At 32.8% G+C, this 17333-nt stretch overlaps 1 protein-coding gene across 7 annotated transcripts in view; it reads right to left on the bottom strand.

Annotated features, from left to right (window-relative positions):
- Lrrk (Leucine-rich repeat kinase) overlaps positions 1–17333 on the bottom strand; it is a 297360-nt gene that overhangs the window by 232521 nt on the left and 47506 nt on the right. For all 7 annotated transcript variants that reach the window (XR_013032330.1, XR_013032331.1, XM_076517601.1 and 4 more), the window contains exons 5-6: positions 14069–14109; positions 1178–1343 (exon numbers count right to left, since the gene is read on the bottom strand). Coding sequence is in view for 4 of the 7 variants with exons in the window: in XM_076517601.1 (XP_076373716.1) it covers positions 1178–1343; positions 14069–14109 (207 nt within the window). In the remaining 3 variants the exon portion in view is untranslated. The remainder of the gene's footprint in view (positions 1–1177; positions 1344–14068; positions 14110–17333) is intronic.

Genomic DNA, 17333 nt, shown 5'->3' on the forward strand with positions numbered 1-17333 from the left:
GTTAGTCAACACCATTTACCACCAGCTTTTAAGATACACTTTACCAAATGAACATTGAGGCTGACTGGCACATAACAATGTCCCCATGAGTGAAAAGTATGTATGTGATTAATTTGATCCTGTGGTCAACAAATTACAAATTGAGTGTCCTAGCCACCAGGACTGTCAGGCCAGGAAGTGAAACAGTAAAAAACTTTGGGTAAGGTGGTGCATTTAAAGCATTACATACAATAAAATCAGAACCAAAAATCATGTGACTGTTGACATAGCAAGAATGGTCCCTAAAAAAAAAGATGTACAATAAAATTCTGATTTGAAATAAATAATAAATAAATAAATGTTTATGCCAAGACAAATGGGTATTACCTCCAAAGAAATTATTTTGTTTAAATTAAATATTAATATTTTCAATAATGTTGACCTTTTACACTCTAAAATGTCCATTCAAAAACATTCTATAACATAAAAAATGTTCTAGACTTATAGGTATTGAAGTACTTCATAAAGGTCAAAATAACTCAAAATCTAAATTAATTATATCACTACACAAGCATTTTAACAAATGTGGCAAGAATTTTATCAAGTTCATGATTCATATTTGGAAAAATAATAAAAATTCTAAAAATATTCAATTATAGATAAACTAATAAACAAATATGTTAATTTTTAAGGTGATCAAAGAGAGTAAAATCTTTAAAAGTAAGATAAAAATAAAGAGTAGAAAGGTTTACAAGTGACAATTTTAAATATCAGTCACAAAAACAACTCTCTACATGGAATTCAGTCTTAAGTATGCTTACTTTTATACTAGTCATTTCACTCTATAATGGAGTAGAAAATGTAGTCATAAAGTTGGCAGGTGATACTACACCCAACAGCAGCAGGGTAGTTACTCATTTGCAAATCAAATGATAAGCCTTTATTACATCAAATCTTATTTAGAAAATAATAAACAAAACCACAACAAAACAGTTTTATTTAAATGTATCTGCTTTTGGCTTTAACACTCCTATTATTTTTATGCATCTATTTTATGTGAATGCTTTCATTTCAGATAACACTATCTTAAGCATATCCTCCTTAATCAATCCCATATGATCACAGTTCTGTGTGTAATGTATGCTGCGTAGAAAGTGAAACTTATAAACTTGGTACAGATATTCTTACTTAAAGTTACCTGCTTCTGACTTCAGCACTTCCATCACCTCTTGATTATCATTCTTCTCTGCTAAATCCATGGCAGTTAATCCTCCACTATCTTTAGCTACCAAGTCAGCATGGTATTCCATAAACAACTTAACTATAGAAACACGACCATTTTCTGCTGCTACATGCAATGGAGTCTGATAAAATTAAATAACTGAATTATAAACAACAAAATATAGTCTCTAACACAAAACATAAAAATGCACTAAGTAATAAACAGAAAGAAAGATTGATAAAATTAAATAACTGAATTATAAACAACAAAATATAGTCTCTAACACAAAACATAAAAATGCACTAAGTAATAAACAGAAAGAAAGATTGGAATACAGTAAATTAATTTTCATAGATGATAACTGAATACTTGAACAGCATTAAAGATTTGCTTTTTGTTACAGATAATTTTATGATTATGTTAAACAAAAATATAAACTTAAAAATGACATTTTTCCAGTTAATTATCTGAAGCTGGTTAATTAGTAAAAGTTGCTAATTAATAAGACAGGCAGTGTAAAGGATTACATTCAATTTACTGACAACTCTCATGAGACTAAACTTTCTATTTTCAACTGGTTTTCATTTTTTAAAAGTCATTTTCAAACTAAACTTCATTTAAAATGATATTTTCAATGAAAATTTCACTAAAAAAAGTAATATCCCAGATTTAATATCTACTGTTGTAACTATTTTAACTATTCTACTATGATTTAAAAAAATCTAAATCTTGCTCTTTTCATTCATATCTAAACAAACTTTACAGCTCTTTTTAATGCTGTGCTTTATTAACAAATTATCAAAACTCTTGATGTTACATAATAAAGGGATGACAACAAAGCATGTACACAAACTAAGCAAATTAAAAAACCAGGGAAATGCTTGAAAAATCATGAAATGAATAAAACCTCTGAATGAATGATAGCTTCTCAGCAAAAAGAATGATATTCCTTGGAAAAGAAAATCAACGGTGAAATCTTGATTCTAAAATATATCTCCTGTGGTAATCTTCAGAAAAGCTGGATGATGTTACTGCAGACATACAATGAAACTGAAGAAATACAAAAGTATGCCAATGAAATCAAAACACAAGTGGAAAAGGAAATCACTGAAGTTGAAAATGATGTAGCAAAGAGCATAAATGAAGTTTGTTTCATTCAGAACGAAGCCACAGATGAATTTCCTTAGACACATATGTAGCAAAGAAATAGTGTATACTGAAGATTTACTTACTCCAGAATTAACCAGTAGCAAAGAACATGCATCATTGTAAGACAATTTCTTGAATTGTACTCTTACTATTCTTATTTTGTAAAATATTTCTTTGACAGAATTATTCCTTCACAAAAATTACTTGAGAAATCAAATAAATGTTGTTATACTGCTGACTATGAACAGAATTCAACAGACTGAAGGAGAAACGAAAAACTACTCTGGTACTTGCATACCCAGCACCAGAAAGTCCACTCAATTTAGATATAACTGCCAGTAATTTTGGAAGTAGAATCTGGTTTGTCACAAGTACAACCTATATATAAAAAGAGTACAACCATTCAGTGAATGGTGTAGAGAGGAAGTACTGCACAACTCGAGAGGAATTATTATATGTTGTTTGAGCACCTACTCACATCATTATCTATATCATATATATGAAAGTTTACATTCTGGATAAATCATGGATAAATTACTTTCATAGTGGTTGGTGATTATCTATAATCTAGATTGTTGTTATTTGGCATTTTACAGCTCAAAACAACTAGGCTATCTACACCACAAAAAATGGTAAAAAAATAAAATAACACTGAAAGTATTATAAAGTGTAAAGGGAAATTAAGTTAAAACAAAAACAGTGGTCCAATGCTGGATAAAAACTTAAATAAAATTAAAAGAGCTAATGGTTTTTAAACAATTAAAAACTTGTAAGGTGGATAGTGTCACCATCGTCAATGACAGCGGTAAATGAATGGTAAAAGCATGTCAAAAATGATGCTGTTTCTCACAGTAGTAATGAAAAGACGACAGTAATATATGGGATATTGTGACTTGAGTGTCACACAAACCACACACTGGTAATAAACAAAAAATGATGAGTTAAAAAACTGTAACTAATGCATAGCCTAGCCAGGACAACTTCCTCCTTCCAATCCTTATGAAAGCAAGATGACCAAGGAGCAACAGAAAGTGTGATCTGGAAAAGCTTGTTATCATGTTGCTCAATCCCAGTCTACTGTTAACTGGCACGGAGCTGAGCTTTAAATACAGGGTCGTAGTACATATATGGAATATGCATGGCAGTAATAGTACCAGAGCAAACAGACTTAGCTGTAATGTCAGCATGCTCATTCCAGTAAATACAAACATGGTCTGGTACCCAGAGAAATGAGCCAGTTGGTTTTGAATATCAATGAGAATAGGGTAAGAACTAACATGAAGCAATTCCAGGGCCTGTAGAGAACTAAACAAGTCAGCATAAATAGTACAGTTCATGTACTGCATACCTTCTATGTGATCCAGGGCAACAGAAATGATGTACAACTCAGCAATGAACACAGAAACTAAAGAGGGGATCTTGTGTACAACCACTAAATCACAACAAAGCATGGCAGAGCACACAGTCACCTAATTCTGAGCCATCCGTCACATGATATGTTGAATGCAGCACTGTTTAAAATGAGATGTTTGTGATTCATGATGTCAATATATTAAGACTATAGTTTCATATAAATTAGAAACCAAAATTACCAAAATTTACAAGCTAGAATATAAAATAAGGATTTCTTATCTTTTTATTTTGGTGAGATATGGATTATGTACTGAATCAAACATGGTGGCTCCATTAATCTATTGTTCGAAATAGTCCCTTATACACACTAATATATAAAATACGAATAACCGTTTGACAGATTATAATGTCCTCCTAGTGGTTTTCCAGCCATTTTAATCTGTAAAAAGCTGCTACATCATTTTGAAACAAGATTTCAAGGAGTAATAATTTGTGATGATGAGAAAACCCACTTGTAGAGAAATATATATATATATATATAAAAATGGCTGGTATGGGTTGAAAAAATTTTTACGTAGAGGAGCAAACAACGTTTTGAACTTCTTCGGTCATCATCAGGTTCAGGAATAACCGTTTGACAGATTATAATGTCCTCCTAGTGGTTTTCCAGCCATTTTAATCTGTAAAAAGCTGCTACATCATTTTGAAACAAGATTTCAAGGAGTAATAATTTGTGATGATGAGAAAACCCACTTGTAGAGAAATATATATATATATATATAAAAATGGCTGGTATGGGTTGAAAAAATTTTTACGTAGAGGAGCAAACAACGTTTTGAACTTCTTCGGTCATCATCAGGTTCAAAAAGAAAGAAAGAGGTAACTGACGGATAGCTGATCACATTTTAAAAGGGGTTGTGTAGTTGAGTGTAGGAATGCAGAGGGCATGCTCAGATGTTGGATTATGTTTATTAATACAGGTATAAAGGTGTTCCTTTGTACTGGTTTATTTTGAGCTTGAGTTGTTGTATAAGTAAGACTTCATTAATTTTGCATTTGTTTATGTTTGTTTGTTTATTTATTATTTGGGTGTTTTCTTTGGTTATGTTGTGTTTATCTGATTTGCCAAATGTTGGTTATTTTTCTGATGATATCAGGAACATATGGTATGTAGCAGTATAAGGTTTCGTGATTTTTTAATTCATGGGGTATATTTACTTTTGTTAGTTGATTTTGCTTTTTGTCTTTGTGTGTGCGTATAATGTTTTCTGCAGTTTATGGAGGAAACTTATTGATGTTGATGAAGGGTTTGGGAAATAGAGTTCTAAGGCAATCTTGCAGGTTTCAGCAGTTGGGACTTCTATAAAGAGGGATATAGCATCAAAACTGGCCATTAAGGCTTTATAATTAAGTTGTTTAAGATTAGACTTGAAATTAAAAGAGTCTTTGATGAATGAGCTGGCTGATGTTACATATTTTGAGAATGCCCATGCTATGTATTTACCAAGATTATAATTATTAAATGATTCATATGTGGATATTATTGTTTGTAATGGACAGTCTGGTTTATGAGGTTTGGAAATGCCGTATACTTGTGGTGTGTGCGAGTCGGTTTTACGTAGGTAGGAATAAAGTGTTTGTGAAATTGTGTTGGCTTTTTTTCATTTTTAGTAGTATTTTGTTTAGTTGCATTTTGTGTGTCTTTGTTAGATTTGTGTGTATTTAAATTTGTTCGTGTCTGACAGGATGTTCTTTATTTTTTGGATGTATTCATTCGTGTTCATTATGACTATAGCGTTACCTTTATCTGCTTTTAGAATTTTTATGTTTTTGTTTTGTTTTAGGTTTCTAATGAAATTAAGGTCTCTTTATGTAAGATTGTTTTTTAGTTTTCTCTTTTGTGAAATTATGTTGATGATTTTGTGAGAAAATTCTTTGAAAAAATTGTTCAAGATGTTGTTTTTAGGTGTTTCTGGAAAATATAAATTTTTAATTTTACCTGGGAAGTTTGGCTGTTGGATGTCAAAAAAATTATCTAAGTTATCTTCTTTCTGTTGGTTGTTTCCTTGTTTCTCTTCTCTGTAGAAAGTATCACAAGTCTCCTGGCTAGGTCTTCTAAACATGTTTTGATTTCTATGGTTGGAATGTACCTAGGTGCTATTGCGAAGTTGAGTCCTTTGTTAAGTAGATGTATCTCGTCTGTGTTTAATTGACGGTCGGATCTGTTAATTATGAGATAAGTCAACAGTTTGTCGTGTTGGTGTCATTTCTGTTGTTTGCATCTTAGTTTTTCTAGTTTTTTGTTGTGGCAGATCTTTTTGTCCCTGTCATTCCTAGTGCTGATTTGGTTTATGTTTCATTGTATAAGTCTATAAATTTCTGGTTTAATGCAGCATGCCAGTTGATGGTCTAGGTTCATTTTATGTTTCTGTAAGTCACGTAGTTTTTGTATTTTGTATTCAACATGGCTTTAAGTAACTGTTTCTATAAATTTTGGATAATGTTACTGCACTGATTAAAATTTTTTGATAGTTTTACCTATGCAAAGTTAGAGGTTAGTTGTTCCTTTCTACATTGTTAAATGAAATAGATGTCAATAAGTTTCCTACACATAACGTAGAAAACATTATACACACACACATTATACATACATAGACAAAAAGCAAAATCAACTAACAAAAGTAAATATATCCCACGAATTAAAAAAATCATAAATCATATACTGCTCCATACCATATATTCCCGACATCAGCAGAAAAATAACCAACATTTGGTAGAAACTAGTAACAAAATACGACATTCCAGTTAATACCAAATTTATTCAAAAACCAGGCACAAAACTAAGGTCTATACTATGTAAAAACTACACTGACAATCACAACACCAACATTATTTATAAAAATACAATGTGATAACTGCCACGACTTCTATTGGAGAAACAAGTAGAAAAGTGGAAACCAGATTCAAAGAACACAAAAAGTCACCTTCACATGTTTTCAAACATCGCAAATCAAATAAACATAACATAACCATTGAAAACACCCAAATACTAAATAACGAAACAAACATAAATGCAAAGTTAAAGAACCCTTACTTATACAACAACTCAAGCCCAAAATAAACCAATACAAAGGAACACCTTTATATCTATATTAATAAATATGATCCAACATCTAAGCATGCCCTCTACATATGGTCAGCTATCGGTCAGTTACCTCTTTCTTTCTTTGTGAACCTGAAGATGACCAAAGAAGTTTAAACATTGTTCCCTCCTCAACATAGAGCTTTCTCTACCTATACCAGCCTTTTTTATGTATATATTTTTCTCTACAAGTGGGATTTTTGCATAAATGTTAAATCTAAAAATTTCATGGTGTTAAAGAAATTGATATTTGTATTATTTAACTGTACTTTAAGGTCACTGAATTTTTTTCCTGAATTTAATGAATTTTTGAGAGAATGCAGTAGCTCATGTACAATATGCCAGTTGTTGCACCACTGTAATACAATGTTAAGTGCCATTTGAGATAGCAGTATTTGAGTTGATTGAGGTTCTCCATATAGTTATGTCATAGGCATATTAGATTGTAGTTTAGGAGGGGGAAGGACATATCATAAACTAATATATTGTAGAGCACAGGACTAAATACTGATCTTTGGGGTACTCCAGTGTTAAGTGATTTCCACATTAAGATTTAAAATACTTTTATCTCAAAAATCTAAATTCTATTTGATTAAGCTCTAAAAGATCCTAAATAAATTTCAAACATTAACAGTTTCTTACACCAAAAAGGTGGAAGTGGATCCAAGTAAAAAGCAACCACCTAGAAATAACTGGTGAGCTCACAGACAAAACTAAAGTACATATGTGGAGTACTACATCACTTGTAGAACACTCTCTGCCCCATAAGAAGGAAATTAACCTCACATAAATAGAAAAAAAACAACTTACAAAAGCTTAATTCATTATGAGAGGTGCAATCTGTAGTAAAAAACAGCATGACTTTGAATTATCCTCCATCACACAAACAAGGCCAAACACCAGCCAATTCCCAAAGGTGAAGAGCTGTTTCAAGAAATAAAAACTCAAAGCAAACACAATATCTACATAAGAAGAAATGGCAAGTCAAGAGACAGTTTGCCAAACATAATGATGGAGAAAAACATTTTGCTATGGCTAAATATGTACCCAACCTCAACTAGATAGATAAAGTTCCACAACCCATCTTCTGCATTAGAGGTTGAAGATTTCCCACATAATTAGAGTAACAAACACTGTGACTAAACTGGCATGTGGACTATAAAAGCAAATATTAAAACAAACTGAATCTGGCTTTACGGGATCATATCACTGCCTCAACTCAAATATAAGAATAGGACAATAGGAAAAAAAGACAGCCAAAGAGCAACAGAAAGCTTGATCTGAAGAAACTTATTATGTTGTTTAGAACAAGTAGACTGCCTACTGACACGAAGCCAAGCCTTCAAGAGCAGGCTTTAGTTCATAGATGGAATAGGTACAGGCATGACAGAACCAGAGCAAATGTTTTAGCTGCAGCATCAATAACTGTTCCCACAAACATCAACATGGCCAGGTATCCAGAAAAACTGGATGTTAATGGAAGACGAAAAAAAAGAAAATCAGTGAGAACAGGGTGAGTACTAGCATGAAGCAATTCCAGAATCATAAGAGAGCTAAGAGAGTAAATGTAGATAATACAATAAGTGTACTGCATAACTTCTACATGATCCAGAGCAAGAGAAATGACATAAAACTTGGCATTGAACAGTGAAACTATAGAGGAGGTCCTGTGAGCAACCACCAAGCTATAACAAACCAGGGCAGAGCCCACAGAGTCACCTGATTTCAAACCATCCTTATAAACAGGATACAAGTATGGTTCGAAAAAAATAAAAATATTCATGAAACACAACCACATGTAGGACACTACGGTAAAGATTGCAGCTTGGTAACATATCATAGAGAAATTTGCAAATGGCAGAGATGAAGGGGAGGTACACAGGACACTGTGTACAAACTCTAGACTGGAGAAGTGCAGAAAACCCCCATGCACAGCTGAAATCCCAGATGGTGAATGGGGTCCAGCATCTTCAAGAGGTAAAAGAGAGAGCACAAAGGATGTTCAGTGCCTTTGTACATGACATGTAAGTGCTTTATAAGAGGAATAATAGTAAGCTTATAGAAAAAAATAAGCCCCAAAACACTTTGCCTCAAGAAGAGCAACGTCACTGAAATGGAGCTACGAATTAGGGTAAAGGTTCCGCTAGTGGCAAAAATATATATATAAACAGTTTTCAACAATAAAAAGGTAAAACCATCTGCTATTGTTGCTATTGTCCACTTCAACAAGCAACGGAGGGCAGTCTGAAGCTGCAGCTCAATAAACCTCACGTTCAACAACTCACACAAGATATGGAAGTTGTCGATGTAAAGCCTCTTTGCAAGAGTAAGAGGAAGTTGTGTTGTGACAGCACAAATCTTGAAACTGAAATATCTGACATTCAAGACACAGCCCTAAGGAACTCCAAGTTCCTGTGGAAAAGAATGGAAAAGAGTCAAATCCACGTGGGCTTAGAATCACTTGTCGATAAAAAGTTTTTGAATGAGAAAGAGTAAATGGCCAAACAACACATATCAGTGGAGATCTTTCAAAATGCCATACCTCCATGTAGTGTTGCCTTCTCAAGGTTAAAGACCAAGGAAACAAGGCTTTCTCTCTTAAGAAAGGCCTTCTTGATCAAGGTTTCAAGTTGAATTGGGTGGTCTACATTGGAGTGCTGTGAACAGAATCCACACTTGGTGGGCATGAGCAGGTTTGTATAATTTGAGGAATTGAACAAGATGAAAATTAACCATTCTCTCTAAGAACATACAGAGACAGCAAGTCAAAGCAAATGGATAATAATTAGACAGAATCTTGGGATCCTCCAGCTCAGAGAAAGGGAGAACACATGCCCAGCACCAAGTATCATGAAAAACATTCTTCTGTCACATCTGGTTATAAACTATTAGGATAATAGTAACTGAGGCAGAAGAGAGATTGTGCAGCATCTAGTAAACATCATCAGGTCCAACAGATGTACTGCAAAACTGATGAAGATCAACTTTGAGTTCCACCAGTGTGAAAGGGCAATTATAATTGTAGAGATGATCAGCCAAAATGGAAAAGAGGCAATCTCTCTGCTGAAATTTTATGGCAGGGACAAAATAGCATGGGAAGAAACAGGAGTGCTAGATGCATAAGAAAAGCTCTCACTGAGAGTATCAGCAATGCTCTGTACATCAGTAACTTCCTGCCCATTGGAGAGCAAGATTACCTTCCATATTTGTCCCAGGTGAATTTGGAACTGGTGGTAGAAGTGATGATAGTTACAAACTTAATCCAAGATTCCTTTTGGTTTTGACATCTAGCCTGTTGAGCATGTACACAACAGGCCTGCTGGAAAGCAATGGGATTTAAACGAGTGAGGTATCTGTGAAAGCTATCCCAGGCCTATTTCTGAGCATTCATGGATGAGAATTGTGTGGAAAGGATGTCAAACTTCTAGGATCAGAACAAAAAACTACTTGAACAATGCAATCAGCTACTGCTTACATGCACTCATTAATGGATGGTAGACTAATAACAGCAGGATCAAGTTCTGAGAGAGAGATGAAAGAGCCAAGTTGGCCTCGTTCATCTTCCACCATGAAACTTGCTTCAGGTGGTATTGAAAATTGACAATCTCATTCAAAATAATAGAAAAATGATCACTGCCCCATGGGTTAATGTCAATCATTCAAAAAAAGCAAGAGAAAAGTGAAGGGGAGCAGACAAACAAATTAATGGCAGTAAACGACTGACTTAGTATACGAACTAGTATTGAAGACAAAAGTTGTGAACTAAAAGCATACACTTAGGGATGCAGTACAATGCCAAACAAGAATACTGCAGCAACATTAGAGTTTTATGAGCATCATACTCAAACAAAATGTTCATATCATCCACTGAGAACATCCAATACTGGTACTCAGTTGGCCCTAGCTAAACAGGACTGGCTAACTGACCCTGGCAGAGCCACCTCATGGTCACCCATCTACATAAATTCAAAACCAAAGAGGTTGTGGGGATTAGACCCTTCAACTATATCAGGATCCTCTCCTCCCCTTCAGGGGGAGGACATTTATAGCAAACACACAAATATTTAGATACCAAAGTAGGTAAACTAAAGATACAGAACCTTCTCCCAGAAAACCCAAAAGGAGAAAGTACATATCACATAACATCTTATGGAGCAAACTAATTAAAGAAGGAAGCCAACTGTGGTCAGCAAGAATTACAGGTGAAAGACAGAAGGTAAAAAAAATGGGAGTGATATTTAAATGGATTTTAGGTCTTAGGGTGGAAGGACCATTCTGGATAATGGATAAGACAGATGATAGAGGATTCTTATAACATTAATGACATTTATAAGCTAGAATGAAGAGGAAAAATATACCACATACCTCATTAAACACCTGCAAAAAAACAAGAAACAAAAATAAAACTGTGTGTAAAGGTGAGAATTTTTGTGTGACAGATCAAAACAAGTTGTCAGGAAAAATGAAACCAATGTTCTTTTCCTAGATTGTTTCATCATCAGAAACATTATAAGGTTAAAAATGAAAAGAAGTTGTGAGCCAAACATAGGAATCTAACTCTGTGAATTAAGGTCTGTACCTCCTCAACAGATAAACAGAACTTCAGTTGTCAATTACTTGATAGATGAAAAATTTATGCTCATTTTACTGGCTATAAACAATATTGTACTGAACAGCATAGACAACTATTTGGCAGTTTTTTTACTTATCAATATTCACACTTATACAATTATATATAGTTAATAGTCTAACTCTAAAAATGTATTTTACCATCGACTGCCACTGACAAAATGCACTGCACTTAACTTTGTACAATTCAAAAATGTTCCCATGCCTCCTTTCTATAGCATATAAGTATAATCTCATTCTTTCAGACATTAGTTACCAGGTAATAAAGATCTTTGAACCAGACTAATTATGATTTCTAAAAATACTTTGGTGGCAAACCCTCAGCATAATGCCATGCTTACTATTCAAGTAATATGGGAAGGTGAGAGGGAATTGACAGAAAAGGTAAGCATTTATTTACAACAAACATCTTTTCCTTCAAACACATCACAATGAAATAGAGATTTAACTCTCACTACACTTTGTATTAAAGTCTGCATATTGAACAGTACGAAAAACAGATACACCTGAGACCCACTGGAAAGGGCCAGTTGCCAAGAATTGCCATATCCCACATAATTGAATAAATGGTCATACTGTGTAGCTTCCAAAAATTACTTGTATATGGCTGGAAAATATAACAAAATATGCATAAAACAGGTATCAGTGCATAAGAACAAAGCATTAATAAAATCTTAGACATGGATTTAGTATGGATTGAATTCTAACCACAAAATATACACAAAAGCATAGCAGTGGAAGATATATGGATGACAAAATCAAGTTATATAAAACTTTAAAAAATCATCCACATACCACCCCCAGAAAAGATTTTCTACAAACAACTTTGGAAAAAAAAAACACAAACAATATGCAAAATATACAACTAACAAAGCAGATAAACCAAAACGATAAAACTCTCACCAAAGATCAGAAAATCTATACATAATCCTAGATCATGGTGGCCAGCTCAACTGTGATTTTACTTTCACTATCAGGATTTTGCAGCATAATATTTATCCAACCTGTCCTGAAAATTTCTTTTTTGATAGCCATATGCCTTATTTTTACCATAATAATCAAATTGTAAAAAGCAATAACTGAAAAGAAAATAAGGAGATATGTTTCTAATTCAACAAAAGAGCTTCCACCATTTCTCAAACCATGGACAAAAGATGGAAAGTTTGATGTTCAAGGATCTCAAAGGAATCCAGCTAAGGAATCAAACACAACTAACAGAACCAACCCAAGGCCTAGAGGTCTATAGACAAAAAAATCACTGTCAAAAAATCTTGTACAAGTGAATGACTTAATCTACAAAGAGTTTCATCGTGTTTGAATTCTGACAAGTATATAAGAATCAGTTATAAAAGTGGATCCACTCAGAAAAACCGAGGGTAACATTTACCTCTTGCCATGACGGCATTAGCATAATTAACTAACACCAAATGGTCTGAACTTGGAGTTCAAATGAAAACAAGTTTTAAAGAATCTCTCCCAATCACCAGACTCCAAAGGCAGAAGAGCATAAGCACTAGGCAACTTCATGTCAGAAGTGTTAATTTGTGAATTCATGCCTTAAAAAGTCTCTCTCTCTGCCTTTTTTTTTTCTGAAAAGAAAGAAAATGGACAACAAACTTAAAACTCAAGAAGTCAGGTCTAAACAAAACACAAAAGAAATAACAGTTATAACAAAAGCTATACAACATTGAAGAAAAACCTGCAACCAACATGTAAAACCATTGTTCTAATGTTCTGTCATCAAGAAAAAGTGAATTGAAAGTAAAATGAGAAGGTTATATATGGATCTGAGATAGACTGCCCATTGATATAGATGAAAAGAACCACAAGATCTAAGTTGCTATGTGCAATACAGTGGAGTATAAAGTTTGGAGCAAGTGAGATAAGATTCTTAACAACACTTAGATGTACAGAGAACAGGAATTTTCATTGGGAATAAACCATAGTGTGAGAGAATGTAAGTGTGCTTTGGAAAAAAATATTTGATTTGATTTGTTTTAAAGTTTGCACAAAGCTACACGAGAGCTATCTGCATTACCCAAACCTAATTTAGCAGTGTAAAACTAGAGGGAACGCAACTAGTCATCACCACCCACCACTAACTCTTGGGCTACTCTTTTACCAAGAGTAGGATTGACTGTAACATTATAACGTCCACATGGCTGAAAAGGCGAGCATGTTTGACATGATGGGGATTTGAACCTGCGACCCTCAGATCATGAATTGAGTGCCTTAACCAGCTGGCCACGCAGGCCAAAATGTTTGATATTTGTTTAGGAGGTTTTACAAGTTACACAAATAAAATTTTTCAAATGAAAAATAGTATTTTTAATCTTGACATGAAAATTATTTTGCACTTGGAGAATTCAACATACTCACTATATTCACAGACAAGTCTTCTGTCAAAATAATTAATTAGAAAATCTGATTTTGTTATGTACAAAAGACATGTGATTTTTACTGAAAGCTTGACAAAGTTCATGAAGATACATGCAACATATTAGAAGTTATAGAAAAGAAATTTGTGGTTACAGGATTGGTCACACCAACCAACATTTATTTCTTTAGATAATCTCACACTCCATTCTCCTTACCTTATTATGGTGTTTTGCTCCACATGCAATGTTTGGATTGGCTAAAGAGAAAAATTCACAAAAAGTCTTAACACACAATCTTCTTGGAATGCTATCTTAAAATAAGGTTTAACATGTCTATTAAAAATTTATACTGTCACAATAATATACTTTAAGTCACACCATAATATATGATACTGAATCATTCAGCTGTCTAAAACAAACAAAAATATGCCATTATATGTCACATGTGAAATTAAAATTATATCTAATTTATTTACATTGAAAATAAAGATTATTAAAATTTCATCCTCTTTTTAACCATACTTTTGTCTTACAAAATATTTGAACTTCTTTACACAATTATTTAATTTCTACAGAAGAACAACCGTAAAAATTATTTGAATAAATACTAATAATGATAAACTACAAAAAGTTATAAACAAAGAAAATGAAATCAGAAAATGTAAAATATCATTATAAGAAAGTAAAATGAATTCATCATGTAAATTACTTAAAACACAATAGTGGGAGGTTTAACAAGGTTTACTTAAGAGATGTAATTTAAGGTGCAAACAAAAGACAAAATTATTTAAAAATGGGAAGAAAAAATCACTTGCATATATAAAACACCTGCATGTGAAACTTTTGTTAAAAAAAATCAAATTTTTGTACTAAAGGAGAGTTCATGTGTAATAACTTTCTAAAGTTTGTTTCCTTCATTTTTGGTTAAAAAAAGTGAACCAAGCAAACACAAGTTTTCTTGGTTGTAAATGGGTAAAACCAGAATCAATCATGTTTGTCATTGCAGGAGAGATAGCTGTAATTTCACTTGGGATATTCCAAACAAGAAAGCTATTCTTCCTATCTGCAAATAATGTAATGGCTCAAGTCTTCTTCATCCCTTTGTTGAAGCAAAAGTGGTCTTGGATCACATAAATGAGGTGAAAGCCATAACAAGCCCAGCTTTGTTCATGCTTTTTTGTGTTTGCACAATAGGTATTGCTCTACCCTACAGAGACGTATTTTAGATTTGAATGTATTAAGCATTTAAGAGACTTTACACAGCATACACATTTAACTTTGAAAGTACTTTAATTTTTGATTCAAATTCTGGGGATTTTTATCTTTATTTTTTAAATTTATTTCATTCAGGGAATCTAACTTTGAACTGGTACATAATAAAGGTTCTTAAACTCTCTCTCCAGTTCCATGTACAAAGAGTAAAACATTCTCTGTACTTTGATTTACTCTAAGTTTAATTGTTTGTTAGATTAAAGATTGAAACTGTACACTTTTGTGTACTGTCACTTTCTTTGCTTTGAACATTCAGGATCAGAGAAATACAAACCAACACTTCAACTACTTAATCTGCAAGTAAAATTCAGTAGTACTTTGCTGATCATTTAATGCTGGCTCCTTTTAAAGTAGAAGAAGAGCCACTTTCATCAGCAACATTGTCTTGTTTTTACTTTTACCAATTAATCTGAATATATTGGAGATAGGACTGCAATACATTCACTTAGTGTGTGCAAAACAATGTTGTAATTGATCTTGTAAGAAGGATTAGTGTGTTTATTAACACTCTTCCAGCCCTTTGAAAGTCAACCAAAAACTATAAGAAATCAAATACCATGCTCAACCATTTACCCGCAAGTTCAAGATGAATGACTGAATTCTATTTTCTCAACAGTCACAGGTAAATATTTTTTTTTACCCAACATGTCAGATTGGCTGCCAGAAGACCAGATGATTTTAAATGAACTGTAATGAATTTATTAATGTATATTTATTGTAATATTAATGTTTGTTTTAGTTAAATATATATTTAACTGCATTTAGCATATACTGTTAATTGTGTATTGCAAAAGTCCCACCTATTCTCTCTAAATTTATAAAAGATCCTCAAGCATAAGAATCAACAACATATAATGTGTGTATGTAAAATACTAGTGATTGCCAGTATTACTGCCAACTGAAATTTCAAGAACCTCCTCTCAAGCTTGTAAAAGATAACCAACACAAGAAGAGACAGTTTTATACTGTCAGTTGACTACAGTCAGCATTCTACAAACCTCAGATGCTACAGCTGCAGTGAACACTTATTAACCAAAAATCTACAGACATTTGACCATGAAAATTTACAGATTTCAAACAAAATTGTACTGTTTTTTGTATATTAAAATATATGTGTTAGGAAAGAAAACTGTGTATATCAATCTCAATAGAAAACATAAATTTGATATATTTTGACATTTAATTAAGTTCTAAATTCAAAATGAAAATTTAACTGAGTTCAGGCTGTTTGAAATTGTAATATGTAACATAATAAATTGGAAACTCATATGAGAAAAATTATAATGCATAACAATATGAGAATGCCGAAAAATAGAGAGAAAGAGGAGAAAATTTTAGCACAGTGTCCTCTCATTCAGTTACTGTGAGTAAACTTTTCCTTTTGAATGAGTATATGTGCTCTTCCATTATCTAGTGACTGTGTAAATATTCTAAACCCATGGGAATGGTATTTTTCATAAATTAAAGTAGGTATGCTCTACATTTCATCACCAAAAAGGCATGAACCATAGAAAAGGTGGTAAGGTCTTCAAGTGATCTTCATCTGGAAACTGAACTTTAACTGATGCTGCAAAGGCACCTAATGACTGTTGCTTTGCAGTTGCCAACCTAGGAAGGAAACTTCCAGTTTATGAAGCACTCAGAACAGTCAAACATATTTTTCATCTGCAGTTTAGTTTCAATATAAGTGTCACTGAAATTGCAGAAAATCACTGCAATAGTGCACTCAGAGTAACATGATAACATTAGGCATCTAACAGTTTTTAATATTATTCCTCATTAAATGATGTACATCTCTATATGTTAATGGTAGCTGTGGTATACTCTTCACATAATCTTCAATCACAACTCACAGATGCTCAACTGAGTTGTTATAAGCAGATACTGGTTAAAAGTCCATGCATGTTCCCAAAAGAAAAACTTTTGAACAATACAAGCTTGATAGACAGAAGCATTTTATAGAGCTTAATCATATGGCTTTTAGTGCCATTTTTTAAATTCATTTCTGCACTTGGTGCTACATTACATTCAAACTTTCAGTAAACTACTTAACTATCAATATATGAAGATGAAATGAACAATACAATATATAATTTGAGCTGTTATGTCATCCAAGTTTTAGTTACTTCATTTGAAAACAAACTTTAGAAAAAATATTTAAACTGTAGTTTTATTGTTATATGATTTATGTGCTTTGAAAAATCTTGAC

Source organism: Tachypleus tridentatus, chromosome 8 (assembly GCF_004210375.1).
Source record: "Tachypleus tridentatus isolate NWPU-2018 chromosome 8, ASM421037v1, whole genome shotgun sequence".
Taxonomy (NCBI): domain Eukaryota; kingdom Metazoa; phylum Arthropoda; class Merostomata; order Xiphosura; family Limulidae; genus Tachypleus; species Tachypleus tridentatus.